The sequence below is a fragment of the Symphodus melops genome (assembly GCF_947650265.1).
Source record: "Symphodus melops genome assembly, chromosome: 15".
Taxonomy (NCBI): domain Eukaryota; kingdom Metazoa; phylum Chordata; class Actinopteri; order Labriformes; family Labridae; genus Symphodus; species Symphodus melops.
The window spans coordinates 18053915-18074709 of record NC_136705.1 but is presented as its reverse complement, the minus strand read 5'-3'; the positions used below and the strand labels follow the sequence as shown (position 1 = coordinate 18074709).

Genomic DNA, 20795 nt, shown 5'->3' with positions numbered 1-20795 from the left:
CTTGATATTTGTGTGACTCAATTGATCTCTAGAATGAATTCACTCGTGGTGTTTTCAATGTCAAATAAACAGTCATTATTTTATTTACAACAACAGAAGAATTGTCCACTTATAAAGACACTTTAAATACATTGGATTTGACATCAAAAAATGCATATACTGAGAATATCCATCGTGGTAGAACAGAGACACATCCAAATGCTGCAACTGAAAATAAAAAAAATATAGAAATGTAGAGGGCAGTCTCCTATAACGCCAAATAAAAATCCAGCATTCATGACACACACGTCAATGTTCATGTGAGTAAAGAAACGACAACATGCACTGATGATATGAAGTGGCAAAGACCAACCAGTCAGGTTTGTTTACGTCTCTTTTTGCGATCCGTCATTACTTTTTCTACTGGAAAACAGCGACACGTCTTCTCATGTGTTGAAATCAAAAAAAGGATACAGCATTTTGCCTTTCATACAGCAATGAAATCCCCCCCCTCAAAACCCCCCCCCAAACAAACAGCGATTACAGCGTTGATTAATCTGAAATACCTTCTGGAATAAGACGTGTTGATAAAATGCTAGAGGGTATATTTAAAAATGATTCAAAGGTAAAATAAAAACAACCTGAAGAGGCCTGCGTGAGACAAAGTGGACTCACTGTAAAAAAAAAACAACAAAAAAAAACAGTTTAACAGTTAACTACTGCATACTTGTTTTTTCTCTCCCAGTTAGCTCATGTGGCAAAACAGTGCAAATCAACAGCTTTACATTCCTTGAGCGCTTCACGACAAAGCATCCGATAGTGAAAACCCCTTCTCAAGCTAGCTCCAAAGAAGGTGAACTAAATTCTTTTTGATCATTTGTATTTTCTTGATGAACAGCTCTGCCCTGTATTCTACACAGGTGTGTTTGGTTGTTTGACTAACGAAACAAAGACGTTTAGTTTGTGTGCTTTCAGACTAAACGGGATATGTAGGTGCAAACTTCTCACTTTTTCTCAGCGCTGCCTCATTAAAAACACAGTATACTGCTTTGAATGAATTATTCATTTTCTTTCCCTTCACTTTTTTAAACCCAACAAAGTTTTTTTTTTTTTAAGAACAGCATTAAACGAGATTACTTTTTTCTTTTGAGAGCAGTGACTCATCTGCACTTCTCCCGTGAAGCAGCGTTACCTTCGAACGCAGCAAAAAACACTATTTTCATAACCTGCTTTTGTGAAATGATTCGAATAATTTCTCAGATGATTTTTTTTGATAACTAGCTATTTAAGTGCATGACATTCAGGGGGCTTTGTATTTACTGCAAACCGAAGAAAACACAGGGAAGGGCCTGAAACATAAGGAACACATGAGGCACTGAGATCATTCATACTGTGGCCGGCTGTGCTAACACTTCTCTGTTCAGCATGATTGGACTTCGCTACCGACTGCAGACTTCTGAAAATTTGAACATGGTGGGAAAAAAAGTGCATATTATCCACCCGACATTTCCCAACAAGCGGAGAAAAAAAATCGGTTGGTGTGTTGAACAGTGTGTAGGCACGTCATGCTCACTAACGGTGGAGTCAAAGCAGTGAAGGTGTTTTCATGGAACTCAGTAACGGTCGGAGGAATGACGCCGCTTCTCCTGGAACAGTCTGTCTTAGATTGATAAAGTCGGTTTCTGACTGGAGGCTATAAACCGGAGTTGTGCAGGTTTGGGATTGGGTAAAATTTGGACACTCGACTCTGTGTGGTGGGGTTAAGGCATTCGGACTCGCCGCTCATCCTGAAGAAGACCTCCTGCTCCTGAAGCTTCCGCGTGAACTCCTCCTCCAGCGCCTGCAGGGGGCAGCACAACACAACACATTGAAACTGTGCCCTGGCGCTTCACGCTGAACACGGGTGTGACCACGCAGAGAACACGTGACAGGGACAATCATCTGTCAGAGAGAACATGGATGTTACATGTACCTTCTTTCTGGGTCTCAGCTTCTCCCTCCACTCCTTTATCTCCTGGCTGTGCTCCTCATCCAGCTCCTTCAGCTTCTGGGTCTCATGTTCGATCAGAAGGTGGCACTTCTCATTCTGTGAGGAGAGATCACACAGTCAGCATTAAACAACACAACCTGCTCTCTTAGCTTCAACTTCCTTTATGTGCGCTGTATTTTGCTTTATACGTTTCATTACAACTAAGCTTTTTTCTTCTTATTTTATTCCATTTCTTTTCCCTCTCCTTCACACTTCACTGATTTAAGATAAATAGCTAAAAACTCCTGCTATCAGAAAATGGCTGATTTATTTATCCTCTTCAGTCGTGGACTAATGTGTCGGGGTCGAGGGAAAATAAGGGAAGCTGATAAATGACAGTAATAATATAAACTCACTCTGAACTTGTCGTTTGAAAACAACTTCAGAAGGAGGTGATGCGTCGACGTTTTGCCCTCACCTGTAGCTGCTGCAGCTCCCTGATGTTTGAGTCACACTGCAGCTGCAGATCCCTCATCTGGTTCTCGTGTTTCTGGTGTTGATGGAGCCTCTCGTTCTTCTGCCTCTTCTCCTCCTGAACTGCAAACTGGAGAAAAAAAAAAAAAAAGAGAGACTTTAACAGGAATTCAACCCCCTAAAAAAAAAAAAAAAAACACGTTGCTGGAAAGTTGCTGGTCTGAGATCCAAACAGGCTGGGACCATTAGGAGTTTTTCTTATTGGGCAGATGTTGATAAGTTTTTTTTAGTCACTTCATTTTAAAGGTGAAGAGCAGAAAATGTTCAAACAGCAGCAGGCCTCTGCAGATTGTGCACCTGCTTGATCTTCTCTCTCTCCATCTCTGGGGTGACGGAGGCCGTGGCCGTGATGCGGAGGCTCTTCTTGAACATGGCCATGCGGGTCTTGGCCTCGCTGCGTTGAATCTTGGGCAGACGGACTCTCTCTTGAGTCTGTTTGTTTTTCATTTCCTCGATCAGCCGCTGGTTGTAGCGCTGCATCTGCTCCATCTCCTACAACAACAACAACAACAACAACAAAACAACAAACAAACGCACACAAAGTTTGTGAGTCCTGCAGCGTTATCCAGAGAAGAGCCCCGCGTTTCTCTCCTCAGCTCTTACTTTCTCGTGTCTCTTGAGCAGCTGGTGTCTCTGCAGGAAGTACTGGTCTTTGAGCTGCTGCTTAAGCTGCTGGTGCTTCTCCTGCAGGTGGCGCTCCTCCAACTCCCACATGGCTGCCTCTCGAGCTACAAAAATGCACGCGTGCAATTACACATACGTAAATAAGCAAGGAACGTCGCTTGAAGTGTGACTCCTCAAACATGTACGTGCATGTCAGGCTGTGATGAGCAGAGAGACGTAAAACAGAGAGAGAGAGGAGGACAAGCCGTGACACGACAAACAAGCGCGTCTGTGTGTCAGCGTCTCACACACAGAAATATCTCCGTGTTGGTTACACATTCAACGCTTGGACTGATCACTGGAAACAAGGACCAGAGGAGTTTCTTACCAGCACCTGACCTGACCACAACAGCTCCAAATCAGCTGACCCGTTGCTTTATTTCGATTGGACATTACAGTGATGACGTATAGACACCAGTACAGAGAATGAAATCCACCGGGTGCCTCCGAGGGTGGGGAGCAGTTATGTTCGGAGACCCCGCAGCTCCACCTCCGTCTCTCACCTCTCATCAGCTGCTGCTTGTGGTTGAGGCAGTCTCTCTCTATAGTGGCGATCTCCAGTTTGTGCTGCTGGATGATTTTCTTCAGCGCTCCGTCCAGCTCCTGCTGCTGCTTCTGGAGGAACTCCTGCTCCTGAGGTGCCAGAGGGAGGAGAGGAGGAGCAGTGAGCAGAGGAAGTCATGGGGGGGATCAAGTGCAGACAGAGGGACAGTCGAGAGGAGAGAGAGAGAGAGAGAGAGAGAGAGAGAGAGCACAATAACAGCAACAAAAAAAAGTCTCAAATCTGCCTGAATTTATGTATTATCTCATCAAACACTTGAAGTTCAGTACAACACAGAGCCATTAAGCTGTCACATCATCAACTGGAGTCAGAGGGAGAGACACTCAGAAGTCATGGATGGCAACGATCCACAATGGAGGTGAAGAGAGAGAAAGAGAGAGAAACGTAAACAGTTCAGTAAAGATTCAGATTCATAACTTTATGTGAGACAACATTGACATTAATGTTCACATTGTCTGGAGCCTGCATGACGCACGACTCACTAAATAATGAGACGTCTTTAAGAAAGCTGTGTGGAGGTCTATCCGTTCGAAATGGCTAATGGCTAGCAGGTGGCTAATGACTGGTTAGGCGCTGCTGTTATTCGGCCCTGATTTGGTGTGTTTGATCATGTTCACGTCAAACATCAGACGGATGAAGTCTCCGGTTAAGATGTGATGTTGTGTGTTTGCAGGTTTTTTTGCACCAAACGCTCCTGCTGTGAGGCGGTGGTTCTAAATTTGGAGCTCGGACTGACAGAGACAAACATGCATCCAGACAGGCAACGACAGCACCTCTGGAGAAGACTCTACATGTTTACTGCCAGACTCCAAGTGTGAGACATATAAATATACACAGATAAGATGTGGAACGTTTGTGGACGTATGAAGGGAAATACTGTGCAGGAGAAGGAAAAGAGAACCACTGCACAAACACAGTGATGACAACACTCCAAATAAAATAAAATAAAATAAAATAAAAAAAACAAGGCAGCCCATGCTTGTTATGTGTGTGAGAAACTGAACTGTCACAAGATAGCCTGTCGCTTTATATCGCTTCATATCTAAGTATGGGCCAGAGACGGAGAAAAACAGGGGGGAGGGGAGGGGAGGGGGGCGGGACTTACATCCTGCATCTGAGCGTTGAAGAGGGCACATGAGGACAACTGAAAAGACTGTATCATAACCTGGGCCACTGCCTGCGGAGGAGAGCACACAGCGCACTTGCCCTGATCAGGGACAGACATCACACACAAGGCTGAGGATCTCTCTTATACACACACACACACACACACACACACACACACACACACAGCATCACACACACTGATTCTCTCCAAGTTATGCAAGGGATGACCCTTTCTACTTTGGGAATAATCGGTGAGTTTAAGGCGGCGCAGCACAGCTCTGGGTACGAGTTAGGAGGAAGTCGGTTAATGAGTTATTAAAAACATCTTCTCATGCATGAAAGCGGCTCATGACGTCGGCACATCAGTTCAGTCCTTCGAGCAGAAGAGAAGGTTTGTCACTTTTCATGCTACTGGCTCAATGAGTGTCAATCATATCAGTTACCTTTCAAAGACAGGAAGGACTCGTGTCCCAAGACTCTAATTCATGAAAGATGAACAAGAAAACATAAAGTCTGGACAAGGTTTCACAACAAGAAAGAAAAGTTATCTTAAAGGTCACATATTATGCAAAATCAAACACTAATGTGTGCCCCTCGTCCGTCTACAAACCCCCCAATAACGAGAAAAGTTCCTCCTGAGTGCTCAAACAGGCCGTTTAGGAGATGCTCCCTTTGTGACATCACAAAGGGCAGTAACCCCTCCCCCAGGACGGTAACCCTCCCACAGCGAGGTGTTTGTTCTGCACTCTGAGACCACCTTCTCACCATAAACATCTGGACATGGCGCAAGAAAGCCTAAGCCCTTCCAGAAAGGGGGCGTGGTCACACACAGCTAACTTCATTTAAAGCTACAGACGCAGAAACAGCCTGTTTTGATCGGGGCTGAAATAGAAGGGTTTAAAGGTATGACCATATACAGGATCAGAGTGGATTAAGAACAACACACTTCACAGGGAATCTCTAAGACTGAATTAAACTGGTTGAAAAGGAAGGATAATATGTGACCTCTAATGAGAAAAGACACAGCTAATGCACTCAAAGTCATTATAGTATGTTAGCCTCATGAATGACAGGTGACATTACTATCATTCTGTATTTGTGAAATCATTAGAATTGGATTAAGTACATATATTTTGGATCCCTCACGTAGTCTTTCATAAGCTCAGTGATTCCCTAAGTGGGCGTGGGATAGGGAAGTGTCATGAAACTAGGAAGTATGTTATAGTATCACTTTGAATGACTTCCTCTTTTGTCAGTTGTTTCAGTTTGTTGTTTTGCAGCCAAAGTTTTAGATTCATTCTCAGAATATAGAAATGTGATGGTGAATGCCGATACGTGTTGATGTCATGATGTGTAAGGTGAGGGCTGGTCGGGCTTGAAAATATTTTGATCTATAAAGGGATGCAGAGAAAGTTTGGGAACGACTGGATGATGTGAACTTTACACAAATACCAACAGTCATATGCGGCTGAAACAAGAGAGTCATATTCAGTGAGAGAGAGAGAGAGAGAGAGAGAGAGAGAGAGGAGAGAGAGAGAGAGAGAGAGAGAGAGAGAGAGAGAGAGAGAGAGAGAGAGAGAGAGAGAGAGAGAGAGAGAGAGAGATATTGGCAGGTGATGTTTACCTCTGATGTCTGAAGGAGCATTAGGTCCTCCTTTATGCGTTTCATGAGCTCTTTTCTCATGTATCTGGGTGACTGTCCAACCTCCTGTTTGGCCTACAGTGTGTGTGCAGAAACTGGTTGATGCTGTCATATTCTGGAAATCTAACAAAGCTGGCCAACAACAGCAGAAGACATGCACAGCCCACTTTGACAGGAGAGACCCTGCGTCAAGCAATTCCCACCGCCGTATATTCACTTGAACTAGTCAAGGGAGGTTTTGGATTAGTCATTTTTGAGAACACATCCCAACTGTAGCTGCACAGATCAGCGTCCTGATTTAGTCAGAAGAAAAAACGCTCATGTACACTTGTACATGGGAGAAGATGTTAGTCCCAGAATCAGCTCCTGCTCTGTTACTTTGCATGTAATTAAGTCCCACAGCCAACAAGATGATTATCATTCCTATAGCTAATAAAAAAAAGAGTAACTGAGTTGGAATTACTTGGCTACATTTGAATTCTTTTAATAACCAATACTAAGACAAAATGTCATTTTTGAATCTTCATGAATTTGTTCTGGGTCTAAAAAAGATGTCCGGACTTGTCCTGAGAGTTCCTTGAAAAGAGTACCTTGAAAATGCAACAGCACCCGAGAAAAGATCCTGGTGGCACCTACAGTACTTCTCTTAAAGAGTGGCCACGCCATGAAAAGGCCACAGCACAGTTTTAGGTTTCATCATTTTAATGATGCTGTGACTGCAACGCAGTGCTATCATCGCCATGACGACGACTTTCCAACAGTCTGCGGGGCGATTAGCCAGAAACACACTGCTTCCTGTTCTATCTAAGTCCTCTTTATGTCTTTGTTGTTTTTGTGTATTTGTTTACGGGTCGCCTCCTTAGCGACTCTGTAATGGAAGCAGCCAGGGCAGTTTTTCAATGTATAGAAAAACCCAAAAGGCATTCAATGTGTACGGCGGTTGAATCCTTGAAATCCTTGAATAAACATGTTCAATGGGATTCCATGTCAGTTACTCTGTATTATTCAGGCTTCATCATTATTTCCCCAAATTATCCAGACACCACTCGGAAAATCTTCAAACGTCAGCCATCCCATGACCAAAGCCAGCTCACACACTCACACAAGAAACATGGTTAGTTCAATACACAATGACAGAACATTTTAAACAAGGATTATAACATTGCAAATAAGACAGAGAGTATAAACATGGACATCACAAGAAAGCTTGTATTTTCTTAACAGAGAAACGACTAAAAAGATGACATGCTAAATGCTTTTTAGCCGACTAGCACAATTAAAAATGACTCGAAGGGACCCAGAGAGCAAATTACAAGCAGCACAACCAGCACCAGGACACACAATGGATGCCAACCGGCTCTGCTGCCATAAAAAGTAGCATGAAGCAAAACAGAACGACTGAAAGCGCAGCAAACTCCCGCAGGAATGCATTTAAAGCTGTTAAGCAGAGAAAGACCGCACGTCTTCATAAAAAGGCCGGCGTGATAAGGTCTCATACTTATCCTGAGACTGAACCTTTATTAAAGAGTTCTCTTAAGACAACAAATAGACTGTAGCAAAGTGTTGCTAAGGGGGGAATCCAGAAGCCTCGGGCCAGATGAATAATGGACAGAACAACATGGAGCTAGCAGCATCTATGAGAGAGACTGAACAGTGTGTGTGTGTGCAATCATCTGCACACACACAGCACCAAGCAGAGCCGCAAGGAACACCACTCCCACAGGATTAATACGAATACACACAGCCAAGTAAGGGAAAGTTGTTGAACCCATGCGCCATTAAAACAGCTCCTATCTATGACATGCAACAAGGTGCGACCCCCCCCAAACTCGGAGCGGACCAGCCCACTTCCAGCTCCACCCTGCAGAAAACCCTTGTGCAAGCTCGTACCTCTTTCTTCCGGTTCTTCAGCATGTTTTGGAATTTGGACAGCTCCTTGTCTTGATCGGCTTTGATGCGTTTGGCCTCGTCTCTGAGCCGGCTGGTGTGATCCTGCTCCAGCCGCTCGATGGTCTGCTTCTGCTTCTTCTCCAGGTTCTCCACCTCTTGGTCATATTGACGCTTCTTCGCCTGCACAGAGAGAATGAACAAGTGCAGGCCGTCAGGCTTCAGTACATTTAGACGAAGACAGATTTAACATGTAAAAAGCTTGATTTCGTTCTTCATTGTGTTTTAAACTGAATGTAGGACAGTTAGACACACTCATGATAATGGGATAGAGACACTCGGGTGAACCTCTACATCAGATTGAGATCAGCTTTGAGTTGAAACGTTCTGTTTCCTACGAGTTGGCCCCAAAAAACAAAAAAAACAAAAAACAAACGCACACATCACACCCCTGCGGTAAGCACAAACTGACTCACAGTTGTTTCCTGTTCGAAGCGCCGGTAGATCTGCTCTCTCTGCTGCTGCAGCTTGTTGCTCAGCTGCTGCTGCGCCCTCTGCTCCTCCTTCTGCAGGAGGCGCAGTTCTCTCAGCTCCTGCCGCCTGAGGAAACCACCAAACACCAACACACAGTCAGCGTGTCGCCACATTTTCATTGAACAGGTCAGAAACGTACACGCACAATTCTGCATCTCCATATTAGCAATCATCTGTTGCATGATACTTGTTGATGAAGAGTAATTACAGTATCTGATGGACGCATGTTAACTCTGTGCATAACTACCACAGGCTCGTGAACCCAGGAAGACAATGATGACTAATATAAACATTCAGGGTCAGACTTTGTGTCTTTAAAAGGCAACATGGGAGATGACAGAAACATAAAGCAGCATGCGTCACGTGAGATAACCCATAAAAAAAAACTAAAAAAAAAGCTGTGGGCGTTGTCAAGTGAAATGAGAGCTATTTGAGGCAGGCGTGTTAAATAGGCCATGTAACATATTTAGGACGGACAGTACAATAAGCAGACTAAAGGCAGATGTACCTGAGGAATCTCATCTCTTCGCTCTTGGTGTCGTTATCCGTCACTATCTTCGACGTGGTCACGCTGACCTCCACACCGTCCACCATGAACTTACGGGTCTTCTTCAGCGTCTTTTTCTGACGTTTTGACTCCTACAAGAGGAAACAGGAATATTTTGGTGCAACGTTTTGGGAATATAGTTGATATGTTGACAACTGAGGTTGGAGGGGAGGCGCGTGTTACCTGCATAGACACAGAGCCTTCCTTGCTCTTGGACAGGAAGCTAGAGATGGACAGATTGAGGTCGAGGCTGCTGCTGTCAGCTGCAGAGCTGCTCCCGGAGTCCGAGTCCTTCTCCACGTCGGACTTAATCACAGCTGGGCTTCCGGGCTCCATCTTGCACTCTGAGTCCGTTTCACTCTCCTGGACAGAGACGGCATCTTGGGAAGTATTCTCCTCTGCAGGAGCAGCGTTCTCCTCGCCTTCCTTCATGTGGACGTCTTTACGTGGGACCGCTGGCTCCGAACCCTCTGAGCTTTCTTTGGCTTCGTCGCTGACTCCATTTGTCAGTTGGGTGGGCGTCTGGTCCTCTGGTTTATTCTCCTCACTGGGCTGATTGTCTCGGTCAGGCTGCTTTTCATCCTCGGGTTTTTCCTCTGCTGACTCTGCGTGGCCTCCTTCTCTAACAGAACTTCAGCAGGGGTGTCATCCACGCTTGACTTTGTGTCTGTTTCTCCATTTATGTTTATGTCGACTACATCTGATCCTATATTCTCTGTGTCTGTATTTACATCTGGGCCATTAGCTGTGTCTTCTGCCTCTTCTTTCTGAGGAATCTCCTTCTCTGCATCTCTTCTGTCTTCTTCTGGCTGTTCAACTTCTCCTGATATGGTTCCTGCTTCCTCTTGTTTATCTTCAGGCTGCTCTTGAGATTCTTCCAAATCTTCCGTACCTTCTGTTTTTTCTTTCTCTTCCCTTTCTTCCATCCCCTTTTCCTCTCTTTGTTCTTCTATTATTTGGGAAGGTTCATTTCTTGCTTTCTCTTCTGGTATCTCCTTCTGTTCTTCCTCTGTTTCTTCACCGTCTGGGATAAGTTCTTGGGCTGTTTCGCCGTTCTCCTCTGGCAGTGATGCCGCAGGCTCAGAGGGAATCTCTTCATTTAGACCGTCCTCTGGTTTAGGCTCGGTGGGAGCTTGTGAGACCAGGTCCACTGCAGGCTCAGCTAGCCCAGATACCACGTCTGCATTATCAGCATTAGACACCTCGTTGAGTTTCTCCTCTTTCGGCTTATCCACCTCGCTTGTTCCAAGTATTTCATCGGAGAGCTTATCGCTGGTCTGGTCCTCGGCGGGCACTGTCTCGGTCTTTTCTGTCACAGATTCCAGCGTGGAGGGAGTCGGTGGGACTTTGTCATCCTCTGAGCTGGCCACGCTGGCGTCTGAGGGCGCTCTCTTGTGCCCCGGAGCCGCCTGAGCCAAACAATGACATCAACGAAAGGCTCAGAATGTTGCCAAGGCTCTTCCAACACACATGCGTCAACATAGCTACATACCAGAGGTGTATCGGCCTCCTCCTCCTCCTCCTCCTCTTTGCTGTCCTCGAGCTCCTCCGTGACTTCAGCTTTGGCCTCGGCGATGAGCTCTCGGAGAGGTTTGCAGTCTGTAACACTGGTGACGAACGGATGCTGCGTGCACAGAAAGGTGACACAAGACATCAAAAATGTACTTTTACTGTACGTTTACTTTGAGACGGCAGCAGGTAGTGCGTGTGAGTAGGGCAGCTTACCTGCAGAAGCTGTACAGAGCTCCACCTATGGTCCACGTTCTTATCAAGGGACTTCCGCAGAAAGTCGCTGAATTCTGGGGACCTTTCAAGAAACAAAACCAGTCAAAACTCTGTAGCACAGAGTTAATGTGTCTGTGCCTTTAACAGTTAATACCATTCTCTCCTTTATGGCCATTCAGTTAGGAGTGCAATTCAGCAACCAATCAAACATCAACAGTCAACATATCCTTATCTAGAACCTGGAAACACTCCAGCGCCACCCTGTCGTGTCACCACCAGAGCAAACGTCTCACCAGCGTGAGGGGTGCATGAGTGTGGGCGGCTCGGCCTTGGCTATTTTCAGCAGCACCCTCATGGGATTCATCTCGTGGTTGGGCGGCTCAACCTGCGCCAGCTCTATCAGGGTTACCCCGAGGGACCAGATGTCGGCCTTGTAGTCGTACGGACGGTCCTTGGAGGTTTCGCACATCACCACCTCTGGGGCCATCCTGAAAGACGAGGAGTCGGTGGGTTTGTAATCTAGCATCTAGCTAACTTGTGACCGTGTGCTTTCGTTCATGTTGTTTGATCTTTCTGAACCCTGTATGTAAGTTCTATTTACTTTTCATGAGAAGAAAGCTGAAAGATATTGGTACTTGTAAGCTTTTAAGTTTGAGATTTGAAAGTTAGGAAGCTTTTTAGTCTTTTTTTTTTTTTTTTTTCCCTTAGCCCACATTTCATGCCAGCTCTTGAGCTACAGCACGGAAGAATCATCACCCTTAGTTGTGGGACAATTATCAGATGAAAAGGGGGGGGGGGGGGGGTGAATGCCCTCTTGTGTGCAGGATGCTTGACTCACCAATACGGAGTGCCGATGAAAGAGTCCCTTCTCTGTAACGTCTTGGTATTTTTAGCAGACACCCCAAAGTCGGCTGGAAGAAGAAAGGAAGGATGATTCTTTTAATCAGGGAAGGAAGCTAAACTGTTAAATGTGAGCCGACTAGCATAGAAGCTATACTGTGCATTAGCATACAGCACGTAACTACGTAAACTGACTTGCTTTAATTGTGAACCTATAAAGTCTACATCTTCCTTTTATCATTCTCTTTAGTGTCACTGTTACCTGTGCTACCTGCAGCTCTTCTTGCATCACTTATAGTATGTGCACATAAGAGGGAAAGAGAGATCTATCATGAAGTCCCTGGTGACTGCTTGATGATTATTCCATGCCGGGCTCTGTTCTGACCCTCTGCCTACAGAATGTGAATCACCAGGGAGCCAGCAGCTATGGCTACGACAGCAGATAAACAGTCGCTTCTTCTTTGCGGGAATATTACGTAACTAATTCTATATATCAGCCACTCCTGTACACTCAGGCGCTTCTTTTTTTTTTTTTTTTTAACATGATGCAGGACGAAAGAGTGAGTTCTATCACGTGTAAAATCTGCTGTACTCCCTCAAGTCACATAGCGCAGCTGGCTGCCAAAGCACGGACGGCTAAAGGATCCACACTTGACTGTGCTAATTAGCTTTTTAGGCCTATTAGTGTTGGCCCTGCAGGGAGGTAAAGAGTGGCCACCAAGGACAACCATCTGAGAGAGGAACAGCAACGAATCAGCTTCCCGGGCGAAGAATCCTCCTCGTTCAGTGAAATATGACGGACAGAAGAGTGCAGCAGAATATGACGTGAGGTTTGTTTCTTAACCTAGTTTCACTTCTCCGTTCAGGGAGAGGAGAATGTTTCCGGCCTTCAAGTCTCGGTGGATGACCTTGTTCTCGTGGAGGTAACACAAGGCCTCCAGGGTCTGTCGACAAACCACGCGGATCTGGGGCTCTGTCAAGGGTCTCTCCAGTTCTGTGGATAACAGATAGAATACACAAGTAATCGTTAATAATTTATTTATTTATTTTCAGGTAACATGATGTTGTTTTGAGTTTTCAGTGAAGCACTTCGATACACACAGACTGAGTTGATATAACAACACCAGAAATGATGGCCTGTTGGTAACCATTGGCAACTAGAGAAAACCAAACTCCACCTTGAAATCAGCCAGCAAGTATGACTGGGCAAACATGGGAAGGGGGGGGGGGGGGGGGGGGGGTTCTAGTTGAGTCAGACCACAGAGCCAAATTGATCAACATCCAACAGTCAAGGGAAGAGATTGGTGTCGTCTTTGTCAGTGTGATTTGCACGGAAGAAAAAAAAAAGGTGTTTCTACATGCTTCAAAACAAAGAGAGAGAAACAGCAAAAAGTGGACAAAACCACTCCTTGAAATCTGAGCTCGAATAATTACACAGTTGGAGTGGCCTCTTTAACTGGCGAGAGGGAAACAAATCCCACAGAGAAGCTTCTGGATGGAATAAAAAAAGAGCTGGCACCGGAGGATGGAGCAAAGAAAAAGCTTCTTCTTTTTTTTTTTTTGAGGTTTCCTTCAGTGAAAGAGGGACTTACCCAGCATGATGGCATCCACTGCACCGCCTGCACAGAACTCTATGAGGATCTGTGAGAGTGACAAAAAAAAAAAAAAAAGGTACAAGTCATGTGTGGCGCTCGTTTAACTCCGTCATAGCTCCATACTATTTGCTTGAACTTGTTATTCATTGAAGGGGAACAACGGGGCCTTTCACAGTAGAGACAGAAGAGCCTCGACTTGAAGTTACTGATCACGCCGTGGAGACGGTCAGAGAAGCCGTTCGGTCAGACGTGAACCGGCGACACTTTTAAGGACGCGTCTTTCCTCTTCAGGTCATTACATTTTTAAAAAATCATCACAACATTCCTGCTGCACCTGTAACATTCCGCAGAGGTTACAACCGTTGGCCGTATGTTCACTTCGAGTGTGTTGTGCGTAGGTAAACATGTGACTCACATCCGGGATATTTCCTCAGACATTCTGATGAAAAAACAACTTCCACATTTGGGTGAGCATTAGAGAACACTTTGGGGGGACAAATAAAGTTGAAGTTGAGTTAATGTGCTTTTTTAAGGACTGTGTCACTTTTTCCACAAACAAATATCCTAGAATATATTAAAAAGGTAATTATTGATCTTGACAGCTTAAATGTACTTTTCCACGTCAGTCACAGAGTGGAAGTCATAATACTGGTGTAATCAGTTAAATCTACACGGCACGTTTAGATTTGTGTAGGATGATGCAAGGCTTCTGATAGGCTGAAGTCTAACTTATAGAGAAGAGTCGACTCAGGTTCACAGATCTCATCGCTGTGAAGTCCGAGCTGCAGTGCATTAAAGAAAGGTAGCATAATAACACGGTTACAGTTCATAACATGTGAAGTCTGATCTGTCTCAACAGTAATGCACCTGACCCCCCCACCCCTCCACCCCCACCATCTCTAATGGCTCTTCCAGTAAGCTGTCAGCTCAAAGTATCACATGATGGATGAAAATCATTCAAAGCTCCAAGCGAGCGCCTCACACAGAGAGGAGGAACCGAGCGGTACTTCCTACATAATAATTAACAGTGCCGTGGGAATCTTACTGTTTGTACATGCTCATGATTGTGACGGGTGTAAAGTACTCCCAATGAAAAGAGTGAGCTCAGGTGTAAATGAGCGTCATCAATCTGTTCAGCATAACCTCTTCTTTTTATTAATAAGAAAAATGAACTTTATTAACTGAGCAGCAAACGCGCAAAGGAAGTTACATGTTCGTCATGCTGCTTTGATGTGGGGGGCTCTGAATTATTCAAAAGCACTTTCTCTAGCCACCAATACCACTCTATTATCATCCCATAGATGTGGCCGGTCCACAAGGGACAGTCACATGACACCACCTGCCTGGACTTAATAGCTGCGGGGCCTCTTACAGCACACAGAGCGAGACCTGCTGACCGCGCCTGAAGAGCGCACTGTGACTCATTGCTCGGGAAAGAAGCAGGCACGAGGGTCTTTAAAGAGGATTTCAATATTCGGCCGCTAATTAAAAAGACTTGGAGTGTCAGAGTGAGGTCGTCGTTTCTGCACGGCGGCCTGTGGCGGCTGGAAGGGGAGGTTTTTGTGAGGCTTGGCCGTTATGACTGCTGGCCGCACAATCTCACACCTGCTGCCCTCGAGTGTGATTTCACACAGCGTGCCCCGTCAGTGTCAACAAACAATGCAAGCTTCACGTTGCTGTTCGGTCCTGTGTGCTCCACACTTTAAGCTGACTTTGTTACACCTCTGTTGTTACCGCCACTAAATGACTTCCCCCTAATTTAACCTCCTTACCTTTCCCACAGCGAGGAGCTACAGCCTCACCCTGAACAGGCAGTGTGAAAAAGGCTTCTGACGCCGACTTTCACCCTTCTTTTGTTGAAACCAGGGAATAAATGTCCTGATTTGATCCTTTCATGGTAGGATACAAAGGGCTGGAAATGAATTTGTGTGTCTCCGTGCATGACTGGATCACCGCCTCTGTGTCTCCTCGGCTTCAAATCCAAAAAAAAGCGAATAAAAACCTGGCTGACTTACCCAAAGTTTGCCTTCAAAATAAAAGGCATCCAGCAGTTTGACGATGTGATGGTGGTCGCAGGAGGCCAGAATGTCAATCTCCACCATGTAGTCCTCCAGCTCATCCTCCGTCTTTGTGTCAATAACCTTGGCAGCAGCGAGGGTCCCGTTCTGCTTGTTCTGAGCCTGAAATACAAACATGGACGACGTCAACGCTTGAACCGACCAAATCCTCACAATAAACAAAAAAAAACAGGGAACACTGTATCGACTGAGCACGCTGTTTAATACATATTGAGTATTGCTGCTGGCTGGATTACAGAACATTTAGCTTTCTGTGGAGCAGCGCTTTGGGAACGTAATCCAGAAACATTAACATTTTCAATGAAGACAAAATCAACAGAAAGGAGCGGAGCACTTTATGGCTATTAAAAGCAAATCATTGGCTACTTCTCTCCTACATACTGACCTGAGATTATATATAAGAAGTGAACATGGCCATCCTGTCGTCGGAAATCAGCTTGAAGAATATGTTTAAAATCCTTGACTTTGGCGTTCTGGCTTTAGTGACTTTTTTTTTTTTTTTTTTTTTACACTGAAGTGAAAATATTTCTAGGAGAGAGCCGATGTGTTTTTCTGCATCTCTGAGGTCGCTGCTTGTCAATCACAGGAGGCCACGCCCCTAATCTTTAGGGTCAATCTTACTCTCAGAAGGACCCTGGAACTTATCCAGACTGTGCGCTAAATTTACTGTCAATGACCTGCACCCCCCTCCCCCCCCCGTTCTTGTTATTGTATTATTGTCTATTCTTTACTTGTCTGTTATCTATTATTGTATTATGTATTGTACTGTAATGAATTTGTATATTTTTGTTGTAAGTGTTGTACAAGTGTTCTGTCTTCTGTTTAAAATAAATAAATCGTACTCTCAGTAGGATCTAAATAAAGATCATCTTTAAAGAAGAAGACTTTTGAAAGTGGTGGAATCGCTTGTTGTTGGTATAATAAAGAATGCAGGTTTCAGATGCTTCTTCATTGGTATGAGTTTGGAAACCAAGAGGCCGCATTCACTTCTCATACACAGGACACAATCTTCACACATGTTCCAAAAAAACCTTCCCTCCAGGTTCGGCTGCTGTTCTGCCAAGACGGATAAAAAATAAAAATAAAAAAAGACCAAACATACAGGCACAGCAAGTAACCAAGAAGTTATTTTAAGGCCGGCTCTGGACTCCATGTTTATGGACACAATCTGAGGGAGTTAAGGAAAGAAAAGCGGGAGGGAGTGTTACGCTGAAGAGTGTGTCACACCCTGTATTTACACAGTAAGGACCTGACACACTGCCTCGCTCTTTCCCTTTGTACTGGCTGACGACGAGTCCCTGATAGATACATACTGCTTCATGACGGAAAGAGAGAGCCGCAATTATGTGTCTTTATTCAACGTTCAAGTGGAGTCCAACATAACATTTCACAGTACCGGCTTGTTTTCAGGGATTAAATGAGAGCTGTGGATGTCATATTGACAAATCTCATAAGCCTTCATGTTGTAAGATTGATCTTTAGAGACGGGTAAATTATTTCTGAATGTCAGCACATTGTAATACAGATAAATCTCACACGACTTTGTAGTGTTTGGGCACAGTGGTTTACTCGAGGACGGACTTTTTGTCTGTGAGATGAATTTGTATGACACACCTGCCAATCTGATTTAGTGAACTGGCAGGTAATACGAGTAGAACTATGTACGCAGGGACTGTTGGGTCCAAACAAAGTGACACACCTCTTCGCTAATAAAAAAAACAACAAACAGCGCCTGTTGATGTTTTTTTTTTTTTCTGAGTGCAGGACTCTTTAAGAGCCGAATCACACTTCGGTGGCAGTCTATTCTCACCCCGCCCAAATGAGGCGGCCCTCATCAAGCGCCTGTGAAATGATGAAACACGGACTGTGTGGACAGTAATAGGAGCTGATGGAGGCAGACTCGTCTCCCCGTATATTTGGATCTGTTTTTTTTTTGTCTGAAAAGCCATGACAGTCATCCGGCTTCCATCACAGCTAGTTATTCAGCTAATGAGACTTGGGGGGGGCAACTTCAGATTTCTGGGCCATTAGCGGCATTATTATTTGATCAGAGGAGTTCCACAGAGAGAAAGAGATGAGGCGCTGCGAGGGAAAGTCATGAAGTGTTGGAGAGACGGAGCTTCTTGTTGAACTGCTTTCGGCTAAAAGCACTTGACATCCCACCTTTCTTATAGCATACCAGTCTGTTTTTCATCCACATGAAACGCCTTAATGGTCGAACTGGTCACAAGATCTTGCTTTAAAAAGAATTGGATGACGGATGAATTGGAAAACCTGAATAGGTCCATGACAGAGCTTATTTTTTAGTTCCTCACCGAATCACAACACACACACACACACACACACACACACACACACACACACGCACACACACACACACACACACACACACTGGAGTAACAGTTCAGGTAGCAGACATTGCAGCTGGTGAAAATAAAACGATGGATTCTTCGCTATATAATGTAATCTAACACAGCAAACAACAGCTTTAGAAAGAAGGTCACAAAAGGAGGAAACCCCCCCCCCCATCAGCCCTTCAACATTTCCATACCAGATCCAAACACACGGATTGAGAGGTTATTTCAATACATTTGCATTAAGCTATGTTCATGTTGCTGTTTTGTGTCCTCTTCTTGATTAAATACATTATGCAAAAAAAGGAGAAAAAACAAACAAGAACCAGGACCCTGAAGAGACAAACTTTTCACCACTGAGCAAAAACATTTGCATTAATTTATATGCTGATTGGGAGTGGCAGTTTCTTCTTCTTCTTTTTTTTTTTAACTGTGTTTCCTCCGAAGGTTCAGAGCAACCTGAGAGCATCAAGTGTGGCATCTGAGAGGAGGCCATGTTTCCTCTGTTTACACTCACTTCAAGAGTTTGACTGAGACCAAGTGCAGTTGCAATGACACAGCAAACTCATATGTATAACCTTGTAGTGTAATGCCAGAGCCTCCTTCAATCTCTTGAACCTCAGAAAACCTTTACAGGTGAGTGAAGGTGTTATTACACACAGCCTCAGGTCACGTTAACATACACATCATGTATATTGGAGACTATACTGTTGATGGTTTGCAGCAGGCCCTCTGAACGAAAATTAAAAAAAAGGATACAATTAAGGGGCCTAAAAGATATGGCCTTCATGAGGACTCCGCTGTCATTTCACATCCTGTGTCCTGCATGCAGAATGACTCGCACATTGAGGCGTGTGTCTTTAAAGAAAAAAGGTGTGAAAAGACATTTTTTTACCTTGAATACTTTCCCAAACGCTCCATCTCCAAGTTCCCCAATGATGTCCCAGATTTCCTCTGGGTTCACGTCTCTGTGTACATGCTCATACTGCTTCTTCTTCTTGTCAGGCCCCAGTTTGAATATCTTCCGAAAATTGAAGAAAGACATGTTCTCTCGGACGGGAACTACAGCGTTGCGTTGATCGGCGGTCTCTCCTTCTTATTTCCGCCAAGAAATTATAGCGGTCCCCCCCCCTCTCCTCCTCCCCTCCTCCGACGACGGCGGCTATCGAAATAACAGCATGTAGGCGTTAAATGAGGGCAGACAAGCTGCTATTGTAGCCATTCAGCTGTGATAATGTCAATTATAACTTCCCCCGACGGTGGTTTTTCCAAGTCATATCATAGCTAGCAGTGTTCACAGGACGGTCTTCAGTCAAAGGAGTCCGCTGTGTTGCCAGAGCTGCTGGTTTTTTTTTTGTTGTTTTTTTTTAAAAGACGCAGACAACAAATATCATCACACTGAATAAGACAGTTTCATCATTTAACGACAGCGAGTTAAAATGGAGAGTCAAAAAGATCCCATGCCTCGGTTGGATGACCACACAGACAGAAGTTAGCGGACGAGTGTCAAGTTTTCTGACGTGGTGTTAAGGTTTCCGGTAAAACCCTTCAAAATAAAACACTACCCCAGACAGACGAGCGACGTTATGATGGGTTTTTTTGCTTTACATATAAAATGAGTAAATATAAAGAGAAAGTACACTATACTGCATGGAAATGCTACTATTTCGATATTTGATTAGCTTATTCCGAACATGTAATATAAGACAAATATGTGAACATAAAAACAGATGATGATTACATACAAACAGTTGAATGTGTGTATATATATATATATATATATATATATATATATATATATATATATATATATATATATATAAAGTTCGGACTCTAAGTTATTATGAGTGACGTATCCGAAAAGGATTGCTAAGAAGTAAACAATAATTGAGTCCCAACCCTTCTCCATCTATTCACCTATCTTGTACTATGTTTGTAAATTAAGAAGATCATATATAATATATTATTAAAATATGCATTAGTTTGCGATAATCAAAACATTGCTAACGCTTTCCATGGAAGGCAAACCTTGTGAGTATAGAGCGGCCAAGGGAGTTTCAAATTTTATAACACATGGCCTTTCATAGGTTTGCAGTTTATACCACATGTATTTCCGGTAAGAGTTGATCTGTCGCTGGTGAACTTGCTCGGTTGGTTCGCTGTATCTGTTTCCTGAATCTCCTCGACAGGACGTGCTCAGCGCTCAGCGGCTCAGCTCCTCGGCTCTTCTACGCATGCTTCTTCAGTTCCTGTCGTCATGATGAACGAAAAAAAAAATAGCAGAAGTGCTGTGACAGTTTAACTCCCCTCGAGCCCACATAATGTAACAGGGCTCAGGTGATAAGGGGTAATGGATCACTTCTGCAGAATAAGTGGTTAAAAAAACAGCCTTTACTCACCACTGCAATATTATCTTATTTAGTCTTGTTCCGACGTATTAGTCTTTAATTACTTGCTTATATTTTCAGTTAATTGTTAATGTTCAATGTTTACTTTGTACAGAGAGCACTACTGAAGTTAAATTACTTTTGTGTTAAACATACATTGCCAAAATAGCTGATTCTGAATAAAATGTGCAAGTATAACCTAGGCTACATTTTACATCACAGGGCTGCCAGCAACAAAGTATACAGGCTATCAGTGGAAACTCATGTGGAAAAATCCCCTTTCAGTGTGTTCCATGTTGAATTGTTTTTTGTAGCCTGTTATTGAGAGGCACTTTAATATTGTGGCTGATTTAGTGAGGGACAGTTCATGTAGCCTGTATTGTGGCTCAAAA

The 20795-nt window shown here is 44.2% G+C and overlaps 1 protein-coding gene across 1 annotated transcript; it reads right to left on the bottom strand.

Moving 5' to 3' along the window:
- Window positions 1-51: 51 nt before the first annotated feature.
- On the bottom strand, window positions 52-19558 carry slka (STE20-like kinase a). The gene is given in 21 exon segments (XM_079362030.1): window positions 52-1819; window positions 1952-2065; window positions 2427-2552; window positions 2780-2974; window positions 3086-3210; window positions 3649-3778; window positions 4813-4884; window positions 6439-6531; window positions 8347-8526; window positions 8820-8943; window positions 9386-9516; window positions 9608-10023; window positions 10026-10833; window positions 10917-11048; window positions 11150-11231; window positions 11443-11637; window positions 11988-12060; window positions 12834-12983; window positions 13582-13630; window positions 15600-15764; window positions 18912-19558. Coding segments are annotated over 21 exon segments (3657 nt in total). The 5' UTR covers window positions 19062-19558; the 3' UTR covers window positions 52-1672.
- Window positions 19559-20795: the final 1237 nt, after the last annotated feature.